Source organism: Vulpes lagopus, chromosome 3, assembly GCF_018345385.1.
Source record: "Vulpes lagopus strain Blue_001 chromosome 3, ASM1834538v1, whole genome shotgun sequence".
In the NCBI taxonomy this organism is placed as follows: Eukaryota; Metazoa; Chordata; class Mammalia; order Carnivora; family Canidae; genus Vulpes; species Vulpes lagopus.
In genome coordinates this window covers 3,605,981-3,627,528 of record NC_054826.1, presented here as the reverse complement: position 1 = coordinate 3,627,528, position 21,548 = coordinate 3,605,981, and the positions used below count along the sequence as shown (strand labels likewise).

The 21,548-nt window shown below is 36.2% G+C and overlaps 1 protein-coding gene across 2 annotated transcripts in view; it reads left to right on the top strand.

The window, feature by feature from the left end:
* CDH18 (cadherin 18) overlaps positions 1-21,548 on the top strand; it is a 947,353-nt gene that overhangs the window by 735,835 nt on the left and 189,970 nt on the right. For both annotated transcript variants that reach the window (XM_041746928.1, XM_041746929.1), the window contains one exon: positions 2,221-2,340. In XM_041746928.1, coding sequence (XP_041602862.1) covers positions 2,221-2,340 — 120 coding nt within the window. The remainder of the gene's footprint in view (positions 1-2,220; positions 2,341-21,548) is intronic.

The following is a 21,548-nucleotide window of genomic DNA, read 5'->3' as shown; positions in this document are numbered from 1 at the left end:
GAGGACCCCTCAGGTTCCCTTTTGTAACCAATCACCCCCAAACTGCATCTCTGCTCCCTTCATCGGGTAACTACAAATCTGTTATCCATTTCTAAAATTTCATCATCTCCAGAATATTAAATAAATGGAATCACACCTTTTGGGACTGGCTTTTTAAAAACTATTCTATTCATCTGACGGTGAGAGTGCACGCATGCACACAAGCAGAGGTGCAGCAGGTAGAGGGAGAGGGTACAGGGGCTGGATCCTCAGCTTAACCAACTGAGCCACATAGGCATCCCTGGGACTGGGTTCTGTCCACTGGGCGTAATTTCCTGAAGATTCATCCAACAGGCTGTTTATTTTTATTGTGGAGTAGTATTCCATACTATCAATGTACCCCAGTTTGTTTAACCGTTTTCCCGGGAAAATACATCTGGGTCGTTTCCAGTTTGTGGCGACTACAAATAATGTTGCTGTGAATATCTATGAATATTTGCAAGCGTGGTTTTATGGACGTATGTTTGCATCACTTTTGCATAAATGCCCAAGACAACAATTTGTTGTGTTGTATGGTGAACGTGAACGCAAGGTACAAGTGACCTAGTTTCTTAGTGTTCTTGCAGGCATTTACTGTCATCATTTTGTTTTATTATTCATTATTAGAGATTTCTTTTAGACATCACACAGCCCTCCCCTCCTGAGTATGCATGATTACTAATCATATCTCTGCTTATAATTTTAACGTAAAAACACTAGAGGCCAGAATCATAACCTATCATTAGAAGTCCATATACATTAATAATCTGCTAGTAAGGATTGTCAAGTGAACATGGTATACTAATTCTGTTAAGTTTTCTTGAATCCCTTGAAGACAAAGAATAAGCTTTGCTTAAAGTTCCATTTGCATTTCAACACACAGAAGTAGAATCATTGTAGTTAAACAGTTACTAGGCCCTTATAAGTGTATCATACCTAAATAATTGAAGTAATTATTAAAACTAAAGATTGGAAATTGTCTGGGCTTCCATAGTCAAGTATGAGCATGAATGCTGAATTTCATACAGACTTACTTGATTGTGGAAATAGTTTTGTTTGCTACATAACCTGAATTAGTCGGTGGAATTTTTGTAGTTAGGCAAAATAAAATATCAAGTATGCACTATTAGATGACTCATTAAGCACATTTCATGAATGAATGAGAGCTCTTAACCTACTGATTTTACAGTGGAGTTATATAGCCCTTAATAGAAGGTTATATTGCTATACCTGGATCAGATTTCATTTGGGAATACCTGAAATATGATATAGATGTATCTAATTATGCAAATAGTATTTGAAGGATATAAACGTAAAAGAAATCAGCATAATGCATCCTCTAGTTTTATCTCAAAATGCACTATTTTAAAGTTTATCAATTCCTTTAAAATATACCTTAATTTTCCAAAATTCAGTGCAAAAGGCACATTCCGATGCCCATTGTAGAAAGATGATTATGTCGGTACTGTGTAGAAGAACCTGAAGAAATGAGAACTAAGCCCTGGAAACCAGTGAGGAGACTCATTAATAGTCCATGTAAGAAATTAAAAAAGGGCATACATGATGGACAAGGGTTTGAATGTGCTCTCTTTTTTTTTTTTGAACATGCTCTTTTGATGCTGCTGATAATTTAATGTCAACCCTCCCACATTCTCACCTAATCACAAACCATCCCACCTCCTATTTTCTGAATAATTATGTAACATGCAAGGTCTGTTCTTGTCCTACCTTTAACTTTACTGCACAATTAAACACCAGTTTGATTCTTGATCATCAATCCAACCTAACCCTGATTATGTGTCAAAAGAGACCTATTGCAATGTTATTGGCACATAATATATATATATATAATATATAATATATTATTATATATAATTATATTATATTAATATAATATATATAGTTTATTATATACATAATATATAATAATATAATATGTATATTATATATGTAATATATAATATATATATATATATATATATATATTAGAGACCGAATATTCTCTTTTGGTCTTTCATCTGGTACAGTTGTTGGCAGGGGGAAAAAAGCAAGGGCTATGTTTGACAGATAAATACAAGAATTAAATTTAGGAGGGCACATCTATCATTGCGTTCCATAGGAATGTCGACATAACCTTTTTGTGTGTACAAGTCACGTGCTAAATGTTACCGCACACTAAAATTTGTTTTCCTGAATGCACAGGTACCTCTGTTCTACAGGTGACAGCTACTGATGCGGACGATCCTACCTATGGAAACAGTGCCCGGGTGGTTTACAGTATTCTCCAGGGACAACCCTACTTCTCCGTAGATCCTAAAACAGGTGAGTGCATTTTTGTATAATTTGTGTGCATGTGTGCTAGAATAAAAGAAAGCAATATGTTTATTTCTGTGTCTTCTCGTACATCAGACAGTGTTTTAGCACAATTTAAAATGTCCTCGCTTTTTCTAAAATGGTATGATTGAATAAATGAAGAGAAATTCACTGTTTTCCTTAATATTTTTTCCTTAATACTTTTTGATTATCCATCACTTACTCCAGTAAAAATTTCTTATCTTTGCACAATCCTGTAGCAATTACTTTCTGCTTAAGACGAATATGGAGTATTACATCAAATGAAATTTTCTAGTGTATTATTTGTTGTGTTTACACCTTAGGTTTAATTCTTTGCCAAAGATGGTAAATAATTTATTGAGAGTTTCCCTATTTTATTTGAATTTGATTGTCACATAAGTTGTTATATATTACGTTGGGGGAATTGTTATGTTGAACTGAGATTTTTTCCTAATGATAAAATTCTTCAGTCTTTAAATATCGTGTTAGGTAGGAGAAATTAACTGAGCATAAGGAAAAACCATAAAAACTATTTTTTAGGAAAAAATAAGAATTCTCTCCTTCTTCTCTTTTTTTTTCCTGTCCAAAACAATCGTATCATATGATGTGATACCAAAGAGGGAATGGAAGATACTCAATACTGCATTATATAATAATAATTAATTATTATTATTAATCAGCAGCATAATCTAAAAAACACATAAAGCTCATGGTCTCACTGAAAAATAATTTGTTAATAAAAAATTGAACATAAGCCAATTATGAAGGTAGCCAAATGTTCAGGAAAAATGAGTTTCAAGCTTTACTAATAATTTCAAAGATCCAGGACATTCCAGAGGTTTAGGTCCTTTCTAGTTACATTAGATTCATTCTGAATCAGGTTAACTTGTGAGAATACCAAGTAATGGGCACAGACATAACACAGAAGAAAGCCACCTTTGGTTGTGAATATCCCCTACTCTCCCATAAGTCTATGGATTCCAGGATGGTTTACCATTAGGTTGGATGAAGTGCACCCAACTGAGGAGATGCCAGCATGCTCTCCATTGCCAAGGCCATATGACAACTAGGAGTATTGTCATTATCATGTTTTCAAGAGGAACCCGCCAGGTAAACGTGTCTTCTTCGCTCCCCAGGTGTGGTCCAAACATGAGTACACTCATGAACAGATGCCAGGCATACCGTTTAACTCCTTAACTATCATAATTTATGAAGAAAATAAGGAATTAGAGTGATTTCAGAAAATCTTTTTATCAATAAATACAGTTGACATATAAATTGCATACATTTAAGGTATACAGTATATTTGATACATTTTTATATTATAATATACGTATTGCTATTCCAGCCATAAAAACATCTTAAGACAAATGTAAATTATTATTTAATATTGGTGTTGCTCATTTTGTTCTATTTTCCCCAAAACCATGATGATTTTATATATGAAATATATGCATTTCTCATTTTCAATGTCTGGATGGCTCAGTTGGTTAGGTGTCTGACTCTTTTTTTAAGATTTTATTTATTTATTCATGAGAGACACACAGAGAGAGGCAGAGACACAGGCAGAAGGAGAAGCAGTCTCCCTGCAGGGAGCCCGACATGGGACTCGATCCCAGGACCCTGGGATCATGACCTGAGCCGAAGGCAGATGCTCAACCACTGAGCCACCCAGGTGCCCCTCCGCCCACCAATTTAAAAGCTTCTTTTTTGTTGTTTAAGATTTTATTAATTGCCTGACTCTTGATTTTGGCTCAGGTCATGATTCTCAGGGATGTGACATCAAGTTCCACAATAGGCTCCACACTGAGAGTAGACTGCTTAAGAGTCTCCCTCTCCCTCTGCCCCTCTATCCTGCTTGCATGCTCTCTCTCATTCTCTCGAAAATAAATAAATAAATAAATAAATAAATAAATAAATAAATAAGCATCTTCTAAGAGGAAGGGAATTAGGATACTGTGTTTCAGTTACCCCCCCACACAGACCCTCATGCACAAATATGCAAAAGCACACATGGCTTCAGTCTCTTTACTTCCTATGCATAACCAAATACTGGTCAATATTATAGTTCTTAATAGAATATTGATCATATATAGAAATCATACACAGATTTTTTAAAATCTCCATATACTGAATTTGTTTAAAAAGTACCAATTCTTTGTGTGTGTGTGTGTGTGTGTGTGTGTGTGTGTGTGTGTGTGTCTGAGCATCTGTGACTGTTTACACGTTTGTTTGAGGACATGCATGCATTTGCATTTGTGTGCATGGGTACTCTGGATGGATAAAGCACACCACTGAGGACAAGATTTGACTAGTGTTGGACTCTGCTGTTGGGCTTTAGTGAAGAAGGTATATCAATAACAATTTTTTTTAAAAAAATTGCATTTGGTTATATATATTTATCATAGGTTAAGTATGTCATTAAATAAATAAAATTGTCTAAAACATAAATAAGCTGCTATTCAAATACTGCTCTATGAAATTGCCATTACATTCCTTTGCTCCTTTAAGCAAGATGATTTACTAAAGCAAGTACCTCCATTTTCATGTTTTAATTTCAATATTATGTTGACTGAAGCATCATAAGAACCTATGGATATGTATCCTAACATAAAGATCCTTTAAATATGCCAGTCTCCGAGATAGATGTTTGTAGAAAGTGCTAAGATGGATTATAAAACAAAATGTTCATCATTCTCTTTAGACAATAAATATTTGGTAATTTATACTTGAAAGATATTACTGTGCAATTCAACATCCTCAGAACTAAGGAATTTAGGGGAAATTGTTCTCTTTTTTAAGATTTTATTTATTTACTCATGAGAGACAGAGAGAGAGGCAGAGACACAGGCAGAGGGAGGAGCAGGCTCCCTGTGGGGAGCCGGACCAGGACTCGATCCCGGGACCCCAGGATCACAACCAGAGCCAAAGGCAGGCGCTCCATCACTGAGCCACCCAGGCATCCCTAGTGGAAATTGTTCTTAAAATGACTGGAGCAAAATAAAAATGTACTGAAAACTACAGGATCCGTTGTTATGGGTAAGGTGTGATATAAGAAGTGTTGAGATAATAGTTGTTTAGAATAGTACATTTGCATAGTCTCATTTTTATTATTTTGCCCTCTGATTTGGCATGACTATTTCGGCATGTCTCCAGTTGCTTTCACTGAAGACAAATTATACTAAAGGAACTTTTGTGCCCAAATAGAACTGTGGGGCTTATGGTTAAAATCGGGACTTGGGTTCCCTTGTTTCTATCATGTTAAGAGATACATTTGGTCCTCGCCACGGCTGTCCAGTGAGTTGCCCATGAGGCCTTGCTGCCTATTATACAAGCCATTCATGAATTGCTGTATCCAGAGAAATGGATTATGTTGCTCTTGAGTTGCTATACTATTCCTAACTGGCTTCATAAGTTCTGCATTGTTTTACACGGAAAACTTGCTAATCAGCATCATGAAATCTCATGAGAAATTTATTGTTTTAAATAAGTTCGATTGTGTTGACAATGTCATGATGTTTGCTTAATGTATAAGAGAAGAGGAGCGCCTTTAAAGTCATATTTTAACATCACGCTTTAAAAGATGCGGAAAACTGGAAAAGAATAAACTGGAGGAGGTGACAATGACATATAAAAGACATAATATTTCTGGCCAGGTTCATATAGAAGAACATGTTAATGTAGGCTTAATGAGTATAATTCTAGTTGAAGATATGGATTTTAATTAGGCAAGGACAGACTTCCAGAGTCAGTAAATGCAGTCAGCATTTTCACGTTCATGAAAACAATTAGCCCTCAGCAAGGCAGGTCGAGGAAGGCCGGTGAGTGAGAAAGCCACGTGACATGGTCAGAAAACCAACGTCAAGAAATCCTGGGCTGATCCTCATCCAGTTAATATAGTGGCAACTGCATTAAAAATAAATCAATAAATTCAGGGTTTCTATTTTATTTTTAGAACCTATGAAATTTTTATTGGGTGGTGACGGCAAAAGCAGAATAATTGAGGTGGTTTTTAAAAAAGGAGCCACTTCCCTTAACTTAATTCAACGACAAAGCTAGCAATCCAGCATCTGTCTTTCCAGGGTCTTTGGAACAGAGGTGGGGGGTTACACAAGAGGTGGGTGTGCAGTTTTTAACCGAGAATGAAAACCTCTTATTGCCCGTGGCATTTATAGCCGTTTGATGATTCCCTCTGTTATTTTCATAGTCCATAATCTATTAATTACTTCCTGTTATCGCAGCCAGTGCCTGTATATCTGTCGCCTGTTTCACACTAATTGTTGAAAATGACGATGGTCAGTTCAGAACACCTGAAAACCTGGATTAAAACCTGAGGTCGGGGAAAATAGAGGGTTGGGCTGGTTTACAGAGTCCCAGATCAGCTTTATGCACAGATGTTTGTAACGCCAGCAGTGGTGAACTTGACCATGTGATATGACATGTATAAATCAGCAATAGTCAACAATGGCCTCTCTGTATCTGCGTAAGTGGTACTCGTGGCGAGTTGTTATCACTCCTCATAAAGATAAAGACTATTGGAAGAGTTATCTACTTTGTATTTTAACGGGTCATTTTTCATGTATGTTTCATATATTTTTATGCATTAAGTAATGACTATTTTTTTTAAGTAATGACTATTTAAAAGAAAAATATGGCCACTGAAAACATTTTGGTTGATAGATTCTACATTTAATTTCCAGGTACATGAAAAAGTAAGTCTAGATAAAGCTACCTTTTATTTTTATTTTTTAATTTTTTTTAAAGATTTTTATTTATTTATTCATGAGAGACACACAGAGAGAGAGGCAGAGACACAAGCAGAGGGAGACACAGGCTCCATGCAGGGAGCCCAACGTGGGACTCGATCCCGGGTCTCCGGGATCACACCCTGGGCTGAAAGTGGGGCTAAACCACTGAACCATTGGGGCTGCCCAAGGCTACCTTTTAAATATATATATGAAATGCAAACTAGATACTCTTTTTTTTTAAATTTTTTTCAATACTTCTAGTGCATTTTAGCTCTCTAATTGCTTCTGCTACATGTTGCTACAAAAGCAACATGGGTTGCTTTGGGTTTCAAATCTTTTATCAGTCAAACACTTCTTCACTAATAGCAGCCATTCCACGGGTAACAAAACACTTGATATCAAATAAAATCTACTGCATCTAGTGATGCCTGTGGGTTCTAAAGTCACACATGTTGTTAGTTGTTCTATAAGACATTATTGTAAACAAAGAAATTGTTTACTTGGCCTTCCAATGAAAAGATTAATGTAATTAGTTATGTTATAGTTGAATTAATAGAGGGTAGTGCAGTAATTCATATTTATTACTTTCCCAAAATACTAAATCATTTATTCCAAAATGATTTAGTATACTTCATGATCAAATCCTAGGATGATATTTAATATCAGTAAATTAATCAAGTCACTTAAATTCTGTTTACTTGTATATAAATTTAGAATAACAACTAAGTCCAATGAGAAAGTTAATGCAAGGCTCTGAGTCTGGTCCTTGAAAAGATATAGATAGGTAGTAAAGTTCTCGTGTTCACCTCCTCTTGCCTTTAGGATTAAGAAAAATGTCCAAAATTGCAATGGTGTGCAATGACAAGAGTTTGAAATAGTCTTACCTGAAATAGGAAAAAAATTAGTTTTGTTTGAAAGGATTTTTAGTCCACAAAACTATTCAAAAGTGCGAGTTCCACATATTAGCCTGTATATAACTAAATTACATTTCTTTTCAGGCATTCATTCACTTATTTTTTTTATTCTCCTTTTCAAGCATTTAAAGTAAGCTTTATCAATAGTTTTACTAAGAGAAATATACTTGTAGAAAATTTCAAATGACAATTTGAAAGGAAGTAAATTAACCATTAAAATAACCAATCTTTTATCTTCAGAATTCACTGTCTCAACTCAAAATAGCGTCTCTAGATTAGATAAAGTGGCATGCTGTACATGAAACAATTGTCATTAATGCACAGGTCTTGACCAACAATAGCTCTGATTCTTGAAAAAGACCTTTCCTTAACATTTTGTAGCAGAAAGCAGTCAGATATAAAAATGCAGTCAGTAGAAGGCCTAAGTGAGTTTCTTAAGATGTGACTGAAAACAAGGTTTTCAACATTCTCTGTCCACTGTGCATGATGTAATTAAATTCATCAACAACTTTATTTCTATTTAGCCTCTTCCAATTTTATTGTATTTCAACAGTGAACAAAAAAATCATTTGTGGAAGATCACTATGTATGTTTGGATAAAAGATGTAAAGTATGTCTTTTTAAATTTCAATATTAATTTGTGTAATTCCAATGAAAACTAAAACTAACAATGAAATCTGCTTGAAAATAATTTTATTTTCCCCAAAGCGGTATTTCATGTTTATTAATACATAAGCAATGGGGATCCCTGGGTGGCGCAGCGGTTTGGCGCCTGCCTTTGGCCCAGGGCGCGATCCTGGAGACCCGGGATCGAATCCCACGTCGGGCTCCCTGCATGGAGCCTGCTTCTCCCTCTGCCTGTGTCTCTGCCTCTCTCTCTCTCTCTCTGTGTGACTATCATAAATAAATAAAAAAAAATTAAAAAAAAATACATAAGCAGTTAAAATATATAATGTATGGTCCATAAAATCTGCATGAGGACAAAAAGCCCATAATAGGAGACACTTTGTCATTTTTTTCTTACCCAGAGCCCACTCTAATTGATATAACCACACTAATAATTACACAAATACATTTTTAAATAATTTCCTATAATTAACTGCATAATAGACAAAAATAGTTAATTAGTCAGCTCATTGGCTAATGAATTTGCTTCTCTTGGAGAAGAAATCATGCATTAATTCAGAAGTGTGTCATGTTGCCAAATTACTGAAAGAAACATCTCACTTGATTTTCTTTGTTTTTGTTTTTCTCACTTTATTTTCTTTAAGGAAGAATTCTGAATAGTTCCTAAAACGTAGCAGAGTGTATGGGGATCCACACTAGAAGTCCATTTTATATAGCATGAAAATAAAGTCAATGAACTGGAGCCTAGTGGTTCTCCACTCAATATCGATTTCTCACTTTGCTGGGCCTATTAGAACTCGAATTTTACTCATTGTAGCAACATTCTCAGTTACAGAGCTAGACTTCCCAGCTGCCCTGTCACTACGGGGACATAGCTCTAGCCAGGGAAAGAGAAAGACCATCGGAGGGTTTTTGGTCTGTCCGTGTAGGTGCCAAGGCTTCCCCTCCTTGGTTTCCCATCTTGCGGGTTTAAACGTATGTGTAATTATTGCAGGTGCAGCAGCTGTCTTGTAACCATGTGGCAGTGAGCACATAAGGTGAGAGTCACATGCAAAACTTGGTGAGCAAAAATCTAGCAGGGAAGTCACTCTGTCCGAGGAATTTCTTGTGCAAACACATGCAGCACTGACACCTGACCTTGGTGAAATGTGCTTTGCGGTTGGGCGGGTCACGGTCACAGCCCAGGGCATCGCCTACACAGGTGTGGGGCGGGCTCACCTAGACTACTTTCATTCCTTTCAACCCCAAATCCAGGGTCCTGAGAGAGAGCACAGTGCTTTGTACTGCATATAAGTAGCCATTTGGCAGGTCTAGGGCCCATGCTACACTAGAAAAGGAGATTCTTCACACTGACTTGACTATCAAAAGATATATTAATCATTGGTATTGGGGGAGATCAGAGAGTGAAACCAAAGATAATTTTCTCTGACATTCCATTGAAAATGTGTATCTGGAAAAATAATTTTAACTGTCATCAAGATGTAGTGAATGTACTGTTGACATTATGGATGTCAGAGAGCTCTCCTGCTCCACGGCAAGGAGATCATCGTGTCCTATTTACATTAACAGAATTAATAACATCTATCAAACTTAATTGATACAGGTATAATTCTAATAAAAAACATAGATTAGCGTTCTATATTAGTTACACTATTTGCTACAGCCTAGATAGAGCCATATAATAGAGCCATATAATTGAAATACTTTGAATTGGACACTTAAATGAAATTAATGGTATGAAAACTACATTTAACTAAAGTTGTTAAGCAAATGAAGAAAGGAAACCAATTGAATCCATTTTTTTCCTCAAATATCAAATTCCTGTAACTATATTAACCAACTATTACGAGAAAGGGAAAAAAGTAATCTCTTTAAACATAAAATAGTAGTGATAGTTATCAATGTTGGTTAATTTTAACATGTTTTATTACTATATTTTTCCTGGTAAAGAAAATAGCTTTATCATATGTAATTTCTGATTGCTTGTTGTTACATTGTAGAAATGCAACAGATTGGTGCCTATTGATTTTCTATCCTGCAACTTTACTGAATTCTTTTATTATCTCTACGTTTTTGGTGGAGTCTTTAGGGTTTCCTATATATAGTAGTATTTCATCTGCAAGTGGTGACAGGTTTACTTCTTTCCTTCCAATTTGGATGCCTAATTTCTGCTTTCATTTCTTTGGCTTTTTGTGTTACAGTCAAAAAAAAAAAAAAATCATTCCCACAATCTATGTCAAGAAACTTGCTGCCTATGTTTTCTCCTAGGAGTTTTATAGCTTCAGGCCGTATGTTCATGTGTTTAATCAATTTTAAGTTAATTTCTGTGTGTGGTATAAGATAGTGGTCCAGTTTCACCTTTGGGATATGGCCGTACAGTTTTCCAGACACCACTTATTGAAGAGACTATCCTCTCCGCACTGTGTATTCTTTGCTTCTTTGTCATATATCAATTGATGACGTATGTAAGAGTCCACGTGTGGGCTTCTTCCTCTGTTCCATTGGTCCATGTTGATTATATGCCAGTACCATAGTGTTTGGATTACTATAGCTTTCTAGTGTAATTTAAAATCAGGGCATATGATACATCCAGCTTTGTTATTTTTTCTCAAGATTACTTTGGCTTTTGGAGGTCTTTTGTGGTTCTATACAAATTTAGAATTGTCTGTTCTATTTCTGTGAAAATTTCCATTGGAATCTTGATAGAGATTATATTAAATCCAGAGATTGCTTTACATGCTATGGACATTTTAACATACTGATTTTTTTAAGCCACATGCATGGAATGTATTTCCATTTACTTATGTCTTCTTCGATTTCTTCTACTGAAGTCTTATAATTTTTAGAGTATAGATCTTTCACTTTCTCAGTTAAATTTATACCTAAGTATTTTATAATTTTTATGCAATTATAACAGATCATTTTCTTAATTTTTCTTTCTTATTGTTTTGTGTTACAGTAAAGAAATACAACAGGTTTTTGCATATTGATTTTCTATCCTGCAACATTACTGAATTTTTTTTTTTTATTAATTTCAACAGGTTTTGGTGGAGTCCTTAGGGTTTCCTATATATGATAGCATTTCATCTGCAAATCATGACAGTTTTACTTCTTTCTTTCCAATTTGAAAGCTAAAATCTTTTTCTTGCATAATTGCCCTGGTTAGGACTTCCTATACTATGTTGAATAAAAGTGGTGAGAGTGGGCAACCCTGATTTATTAGAGGGTATTAGTACTAATACCCTTTAGTATTAGAGAAAAGCTTGTAGCTTTTCACTATTGAGGATTGCAGAAGTGCTGACAGCACAGACTTCGTCTTCGGCCTTCCATCTTGTTTTCCCATCTGGTGCATAGATGCTGCCATGTAAGATAACCAACAGAGGTCACTAGGCTCACAGATGGTGCAGCCTTAGGTAACGACCCTGTGACCTCATCACCATGGTCATCACTCCATAAGGGCTAGGGGTTAAGGTCAGGTACGAATAGAGAAGAGCGGCTGCAAGTAGCTGCCTGGTGCTCTGGATCATCCATCTGCCTGATTGCTCCATCAGTAATTTACCTCAAATAAAACTCTGTAAAAATGTTATGGAGAAGTGTGGTTGGTTTTTCAGTATTAAAGTGTCTTCTCAGTCTGGACGGTACATTGCTGACCCTCCTCCACCTTGAAATAATTTGCACAGTCAGCAGGATACAGTAAAACAGAACAACCATGCATAAAGGGACATTGTCAGGGGAAAGCTCCTTGTCCATGTCCAGGGTGGGGAAGGATAGAGCCTGGGAACTCAAAGAAGGAAAGGGGAAAACCAGGTTGGGCAGCCACCTCCATGTGGGGAGGCTTGGGCAGGTTTTGTGTGTGTGTGTGTGTGTGTGTGTGTGTTTTGGACCAGTGTATGATTACAGGAACACCCCCCCCCCAAATGCCTAAGGGATGGTGACATATCCTATTCAAAATAGTAAGGAAAAGTAAATAGAGACGTGAACGTGAACAAGCCATCGCCGTGGTGGCTTGGGCACTCATCCACGCCTTAAGATACATCACAGAAAATGACTTATGAGCAAGGAGAGAATTGGACAGAGCCAAGAAGCACTGGCTTTGGGATAGGATGTACAAGCTGCATATTCCTCTAATGCAGGTATTATATCCAAAATAATTCAAAAGCAGGAGGAAAATTTAGAAATCATGGCAAGTAAAGCGGCAAAAATGTATGAGCACAGATTGCCGCACACTAGAGTGACAATAATTCAATCTCAAGAAAATTGGGGCCCTAAATCATGAGACCTCTGGAGTAATGACTCCTCTCATGAGGACATTATCAAAGAGGAGGTAAATGGTTTCCAGGCATGACTTTTGATTCCAACAAAGACCAGGCCACTCATGAGCCTGAGGATGACCAAGAAGAAACTCCCACTAGTCAGTAAACAGCTCTGAGGGAATGTGCTGCAGACTGGTGGAGCTAACCAAGTAACTTTAAGCAGAAGGGCTGAGAAGGGGTGGTTGCTTGGATGTTACCACTGTGGGAAACTGGGGGGAGAGAGTATTATTATGTTAAATGGGTTTCAAACCATCCAAAACAGCCTCAGTGACTTCTGGACCTGCCTTGTGACAAGACTGTATACCGTGGGCGTGGGCGAGGATCCCACATGCTTTTAGCTGATTTGATTGATTAGGTAAATGCTAGCATTAAGATGAGCTGGATTATTGAAGGGGGTGTTCTCTTCCCTCTGTTTTGCTGGATTTCTATGGAAGAACCACAAGAGATTATACATGAACTGCCATTCATGAAACATGCCATTTATATTTAGTGTTTTAGAAGCCCACGCGGAGCATTGTTTTCGCCTGGTATGGAAGACTGCATCTTAGAGTCAGCCCTGGGGTCATGGGCTAGGACCTTAGTATCCTGCCCCCATGGTTAATGGGCCCACTGTTAGAGGAGTAGCTATGGTGGCTGACTTAACTGAATCTATAATGAGAGAAACAGATCGAAACATGGAGGAAAAGAGATGATTCTGCTGGTGATAAAATGGCAGCAAGGGGCCCCCTCAAGGACCCTTGTAAACACTTGTGACAAGATCTAATATCATCAGGGACCCCAAGAGACAGTATAAACAGGCAACCTGGTTTGGTCTTGCTAATCCTATGGAAGGCATGGCCTAAGGGAAAGCAGTTTACTCCCTTGGAGGAAGGCTCCAAAAAGCCAGCTGTGTCACCAGAGTGCTCCTCACTAATAGTGGAATTTCAGGGGTAAATACCCCATGCCCCTAGAGGACCAGGGGTTAGGCTAATGTTGCCCTCTAGTGCATGCAGTAGGGGATGACCCCAGGCCCCGTGCGGAGTTCACCGTTTATTGGTCTTGCACTAACAGACTGTACTATGTATACATACGTATTTGAATAATGCAGCCATTATGTGTATGTCTATACTATATATACAAATAAATTATATTATTCTTGAGAGGAAACATGCCTATTTTACCTTTGTTTATCCACACCTCCTGGCATACAACACTGTATTAGGATCAGTGACTAAAACATGTCTGTTTCTACTTTGGGTTATGTGTATTAACACAATTTTGAAAATTGAAAAGAAACAAATGTTGCCTTAAATTAACTTTCTTGTCTCCTTAAAACCTTTATTTCCTTTGCTCATTTGTTTTGTTTCTTAAATTCCACATATGAGTGAAATTGCATGGTATTTGTCTTTCTCAGACTGACTTATTTCACTTAGTATGATATCTCTACTTCTATCTGCATTGCTGCAAATGGCAATATTTTTTTCTTTTTATATGGCTGAGCATTATTCAGTTTTATTTAAACCACATCTTCTGTATCCACTCATCAGTTGATGGACACTTGGGCTATTTCCATAGTTTGGCTGTTGTAGGCAAAGCTGCTCTAAACATTAGGGTTTGAACTAGTCCCTTTGAATTAGTATTTTGGTATTCTTTGGGTAAATACCAAGAAAAGGGAAAAAGAGAATGAGACAAACCAAGAAACAGACTCTTAATTATAGAGAACAAACCGATGGATACCAAAGGGGAGGTGGAGGGGGATGGGTTAAATAGGTGATGGGGATTAAGAAGGGTACTTGTTGCGATGAGCAGTGGGTCAGTGGGTGTTGAGTGGAAGTGTTGGATCACTATGTTGTAGACCTGAAACTAATATTGCACTGTATGTTAACTAACTGTAATTTAAATAAAAACTAAAAAAATATATATTTTCTTGCCTTGGATACAATGTTTCAGTTTTTAGATATGTGCCAAGGAACAACATTGGTGTTATTTGCTCCATGCAATGTAACACAGGTATTTTTGGCAAACATTTGAAGTTTGATTCATAATTTTTATTCATAGGACAAGCTGTACCGAATCTTAGTCACTCAGAAGCTAAATAATTTTGATAGGTCATATGATAATGACTACTTTAGCAAATAACTGCACCTGTCTTTTTTAGAAGGTAAAATAGGACACAGGGATATTTTGAGGGAAAATGTTGTAAGAGTACATTAAATGATATCTAGAATGAATTAAAGACACTTTAGTTATAAAGATGGATCTTCAGAACATGGACTATGTTCATACTAGAAAGAACACTAGATTTAAAAGCCTTTACACTATGGTCTAGGTGCTATATTGGAAATATAATTTGTTCGTTTTTGTTTTTGTTTTTTCTTAAAGATTTTATTTATTTATTCATGATAGACATAGAGAGAGAAAGAGGCAGAGACACAGGCAGAGGGAGAGGCAGGCTCCATGCCGGGAGCCCGACGCGGGACTTGATCCTAGGACTCCAGGATCACGCCCTAGGACAAAGGCAGGCACTGAACTGCTGAGCCACCCAGGGATCCCCCAGGAAATATAATTTGGAAAAAAGTATTTAGCCTTCCACAGATCCATTGCAGGGTATTTAGGAAAATTTTGCAAGACATCCAGGATGAACATATATAACCCGATGCAAATGAGTGTGATAAGAGATTATTATTGATGCACATAGAATCAGTGAGTATGCCTGTGAATGCATCTGTATTGAATAAATGCTGAATTAACCTTAATAGGTTAATGAAATTTATTAATGAAATTTTGATAGCTGAAATATTTCTACATTAGACAAAATAAATTGTCCTGCTAGAATGTAACTCGTGTACTATTTCAGGACAGAAGGAATCCTGATTAGGGTCCAGCCAGTGCTCTACTCTGCTATGGTTGGAAAGGAGGGGGCTTCATTGGGGGTCCTGTAAAGAAGAAGACTCCTTATATTTGGGATTGTGAACAGAAGAGAAAGAGACTGACATGGCTATCCTAAGGAATATTTGTGAAGGAAACCAGAATTATATCCTAAACCAAGAGTGTAGAGTTGCTAGTCGTGTGGAGCTATTTTACCTTCATGTCAAATCTTAGATCATTAAGCATTCCTCTCAAGCCCAAAGGGTCTCATCCCCTATCATGATCTCTTCAAAGCACATAAACTTTGAAATATGTATATTTTGAACTCACTCTTTCACTCTCTATCACCACTTGACCCTTAATTTTTTGTAAACATATCATTTATAAAATATATAAATTATAAAAACATATAATCTATATAGACATACTATTAGATTTCACACACAAGTATCTAAAGTATTCAACTTTTTGATGGATGGAGATAATGCCTATTTTCAATTTTTACAATTTCCTATTTTACAACATTCTACTCATCCCAGGATTATGAATCTGTGGCAATTTTAACTTGTATGTCATAATTTGTTCAAACATAGAGCCATTTTAAAGATAATTATCAATTTTTTGGAAATATGTTATTGAGTGAGATTAGCTTTTGCCATAGTCAAGTTCCACATTGAGTTTAGAAGTCCACTTCTTTCCTGACCTCTGGATTCCAAGGACTACTATATATATTTCATTATTTGATATATTGACTAGATTGTAACAGAATGGACTATAGCGAACCTTTCATCCCAAGGTGCACAATTATAAAATGATAATAATGTTCCTAGAAAAACACATTAAATAATTTATTTTCCGAAGACTTTTAGATTTTAAAATTATCCTCATCAATCATTTCACCAAAATAATCTCATAAGCACAAATGTGATCTATTCTGAAATACAGGCTAGAATTTGTGGTTCCCAAGTGAATATAGCTCTTTGCAGAAGTGACAAAACAGGCTCCGAGTTTGATCAGACAGGCATATATAAACAGGCAGAGATGGGATTTATCTGAGATGGACTAGCTGCAGCATTTACAAAATTTAAAGATGTTTTCACTTGCCAGGGACAGAAGGAAGATTCCATGTGGATCTCCGTAAGGCATCCCTGACTCAGAGATCTGGAGCAGGGAAGAGTAAAACACCTTCCCTAGCCGGGGCCCATGTTCATCTGAGGAAGACGGAGGCGGATCCCTGAACAGGCACCATAAAGACTTAGATGGACTGACTCTACTTTCTCTCTCTGGGAGCTCATGGAATATACTCAAGGCTGTTCACATCACTTTTGTTTTGTTTTCTGATCTTGATAAAGCCTTCATATCACCACGCCATCATGGGTCCATTAGAGTGAAAGGCTTTCAATTTTTCTTCTTGGGACCTAAAAAGAAAAAAAAATTGTATTCTCTTATTCTAGAAATATTGAACTTTCCTCCTTATATTTTCTTCCATTGTTCCAAAGCCAGGGCCTTTTTTAAAAGAGTATTCAATCAAAGCACTGTATCAGATCTTCTTCTGATGATTTTCTATAGTATTGTGAGAAGATATGTCAGATTTAAAAATGCTACTTGCATATAATTATTCGTGCTTTATAGTTTGCTAGTGCCCTGACTAGTTAAATGGAATTCTCTAAACCATATATTAAGAATATAAACCAGTTATTATAACTAGTATGTCTACAACCAAAATGAATACATATTTAATATACAATTTTGCACTTAGAAATGCAATTTAAATAATGTTATCAATGTGCATACTTCTAACAGATGATAGGAAATATGAAACTGAGATTAATCTATAATTATTTCATCCCAAATAAGCAATGAGATTTAATTTTATATTTGAGAAGTCAGAATCACCTGCAGTAGCTACTAAATATTGAGATATATGTGGGTGGGGCCTCATAATTTAGGGCATAAAACAGGCTATATTTTCTACTGTGGACACATTTTCTTCTCTCTCTATTTTTTTTAGTAGACATTACATTATGTGTTTCAACTGGACCTTCCAAGTATTTCTATAACATATAAAAGCAAAATTACTCATAAGATTTATTTCAATGGATTCATTCATTCATTCATTCAATATTTGTTGCTTGTACTGTATATACAAGACTGTGAACTGTTAAGTTTTGTTCAGTTAATGGAATAAAATCAGGGCCTAGATTACTGACAACAGCTTCCTTACCAGATTAAAAATATATTACGAGGAAACAAACCAAAAATTCCAAACTAGCCCTCTCAAATATTCACATCAAGAATGTTCATCACATTTTCCCAATGCAATAAGACAAATATGTTTAATTTTTTGAAGCCACTTTTACAAATAGTGAGTGTGTTCAGTCTTATTGAGAACAACTGGGTGGCTCCTGTGATCTCTTTCTAGATGATAAATCATGTTTAAAACAGAATTCTAGTGAAAAATATTGTCAGTGTTGACAGCATTTAGACAAATTCAGCCTTCTTCCTCACTAAAGCTGACGTTGGTTATGAAATGCCCCATGCTCTCCGTGGCATACTTTCTTGCCGATAGAGCATACTGCCACTTTCACAGTTCCTTCTAGATTTATTGTGCATACATTTTTAACCTCAAAATCAAGATACGCATTTTAAAACTAACGGTGTTTTTTTTTTTTTTTTTTTTTTTAGAACTTACTTAGTTGAAAGCTTTAGAGATGTGAAAAAAGTCTATATTGAAGCTAATGGTCTTTGTTAAAAATTAATTAAGTTCCATGGAATCATGACTCCCACAGCCTATTGAACCATTTTTAGATCATAGCCAAACAGAGTAATGAGATTTCTGCATCCCATAAGATATTTATTTATTTGTTTATTTATTTATTCCATAAGATATTTATATGGTACAAGGAATGTGGTTACTCCAAGAATAGGTCATCCAATGTGGTTAACTAATATACTCACAAAGGATCTACAGTTACCTAATTTTTGAAGTCTATGAGATAAAACAACTGATTTGTTTTTACTAATTACAAAATCTTTTCCAGGAGGATATGTGAGATTATGTTAGTGGAATTACCTCAGATTCCAATAAAGATACTAGGTCCAAATTTGCTTCTAAGAGTTCAATTTAAAGAAACAGTTACTTGAATGAGTTGTAATATTATACTTTTTTTTTTTAAGTTCAGTCCTAATCTGTTAAAAGAAAAAAAAAAATTACTGGTGAGCTCTAGAAGTAAAAATTTATAGAAAAAAGAACACCAGACCCAGATTCGTATGATAAAGGTACATTTCTGCTCCACTGTGTACTCCCCTTGTGGCCTGATTAAGTCAATTCATGACTCTGAACTTCAGTTATTTTGCCTATAAAACTAAAATAAATATGCCTCCTCTAATTATCTATGAGGACAGCTGTGGATATTTTTTAAACTTACACGGTATTAAAGGCAGGTTCATGTACAGCTCTATGCATTTCTTATCTTTTTTTTTTAATTTTTTTTTAAATTTTATTTATTTATGATAGGCACACAGTGAGAGAGAGAGAGAGGCAGAGACATAGGCAGAGGGAGAAGCAGGCTCCATGCACCGGGAGCCCAACGTGGGATTCGATCCCGGGTCTCCAGGATCGTGCCCTGGGCCAAAGGCAGGCGCCTAACCGCTGCGCCACCCAGGGATCCCAGCTCTATGCATTTCTTTGGAAAATTGTCTATTCGAGGCCTCTGTTCATTTTTTAATTGAATTGTTTGGGTGTTTTGGTGTTGAGTTATGTACTTTATGTATTTTGACATTAATCCTTATTGGATATATCATTTGCTATTATCTCCTCCCATTCAGGAGGGTTTTTTTTTTTTTAAATGTAGTTGATGGTTTCTTCACTGTGAAAAAGCTTTTTTATTCTGGGGTAGTCCCAATAGTTTATTTTTGCTTTTATTTTCCTTGGCTCGAGAGATATATCTAGAAAAACATTGCTATGGCTGATGTCAGGGAAATTGCTGCCTGTGTGCTCTTCTAGGAGTTACATGATTTTAGGTTTCACATTTAGGTCTTTAATCCATTTATTTTTGTGTATGGTGTAAAAAAATGGTCCAGTTTCATCCTTTTGTCTGTAACTGTCCAGTTTCCCAGCATCATTTGTGGAAGAGACTGTCTTTGCCCTATTGTATATTCTTGCCCCCTCATCCATAGATTAATTGAATATATCAGTGTAGAATGAATCTATCTATCTGTCTATCTATCTATCTATCTATCTATCATCTATCTATCATCTACCTATCATCTATCATTTCTGGGCTCTCTATCCTGTTCCATTTATCTATGCATCTATTTTTATGCCAGTACTATCCTGTTTTGATTGCTATAGCTTTGTAGTATATCTTGGAATCTGGAATTGCTATACTTCAACATTGCTTTGGCTATTCAGGTCTTTTGTAGTTCCATATGAATTTTAGGATTGCTTGTTTTAGTTTTGTGAACAATCCTGTTGCTATTTTTGTAGGGATTACATTGAATCTGCAGAATGCTTTGAGTAGTATGGAGATTTCAACAATAATTGTTCTTCTAAGCCATGGGCATAGAGTATCTTTCCATTTGTCTGTGTTGTTTTGGAGGGGTTAAAAAAGCTCTTGCACATTACAGAATTATCATTATAATAAAATTTAATTGCCATGAACTTATGCTGCAATGTGTTATAAGTAAACAAGTGCTAAAACATCTGATCCGATATGGAAGTAAGTAAAAAGAATACTGCAATCAACTGGATTTTGACTTTCATGTTTGAGGCTATATTCCAGTCTTTGAGTGGTGATGTTGAAAGGGAACTCACTTCTGGAAGCTATTTATCCTCCGTATGTGCATAAGGATGTTGAAATTTGGTCATAGTTGGAGTCAAAGGTTGTTGTACCCAGTGCTCACAATAAGTTGTGGCTTGAACTCTTAGAGTTGGAGTTATCTGAAGTGTCAACTCAGGGAGCACTAACCTATTCCTGATTACAGCACCCAGGATGCTGATTGCAGTGTGGAAACCGGTGTAAAGGACAAGCCCATGCATCATTGTCAGTGAACTTGGGAACAAAAATTGTGATTTTGTGACTATTTTTATAAGTGATTGCATGTCAGGCAAGAAAAAAAAAACTAATACATTTTTAGGCTTTTAATGTGTTCTAAATTTCACATAGACTGGCTATTTCTGTTGTATAAGCAGATCACTAATCTTTCATTTTGTCTCTTTCTGAGTAGCAAGATGTTATTTAATATTCAAGAGCCTGGTATCCTTAGATTTAACACTGCAGTGATGTTTTTAAAATTACCCTTTGTAGCAAATACTCAACATAACCACAATTTATGCCCCTAATTTGTACTTGTTCAATAAACAAATCATTAGTTTGGAGACAGAAGGTCAATGCAGAAAAAAAAATAATTATGAGTGTATCCTACCAGCAAATTGATGCATTGTTTTCTATGCATACACACAGACTTGGAGCTATAATTCTATTCCCCTTCCTTCTCACACGTGCATGCATGAACGTGTGCACACAGTCATGCGCCAGGAAACAGGTATTGTCTGGTGTCACAGGCAATGGAATGAAATAAAAGGACTGAGTTATGAGGTCATTCAACACTAATGACCTGAGCCTCACTCTCAGGGACTGTCCAGGCTACTTCCATGTACTGTTCCTGAGCTGTAGCAGGATCTTCTTTTCTCTGACCATCTTTTCTCCTGGATGTCCTTCTCGAAGTGTGACCTGAGAGCCTTC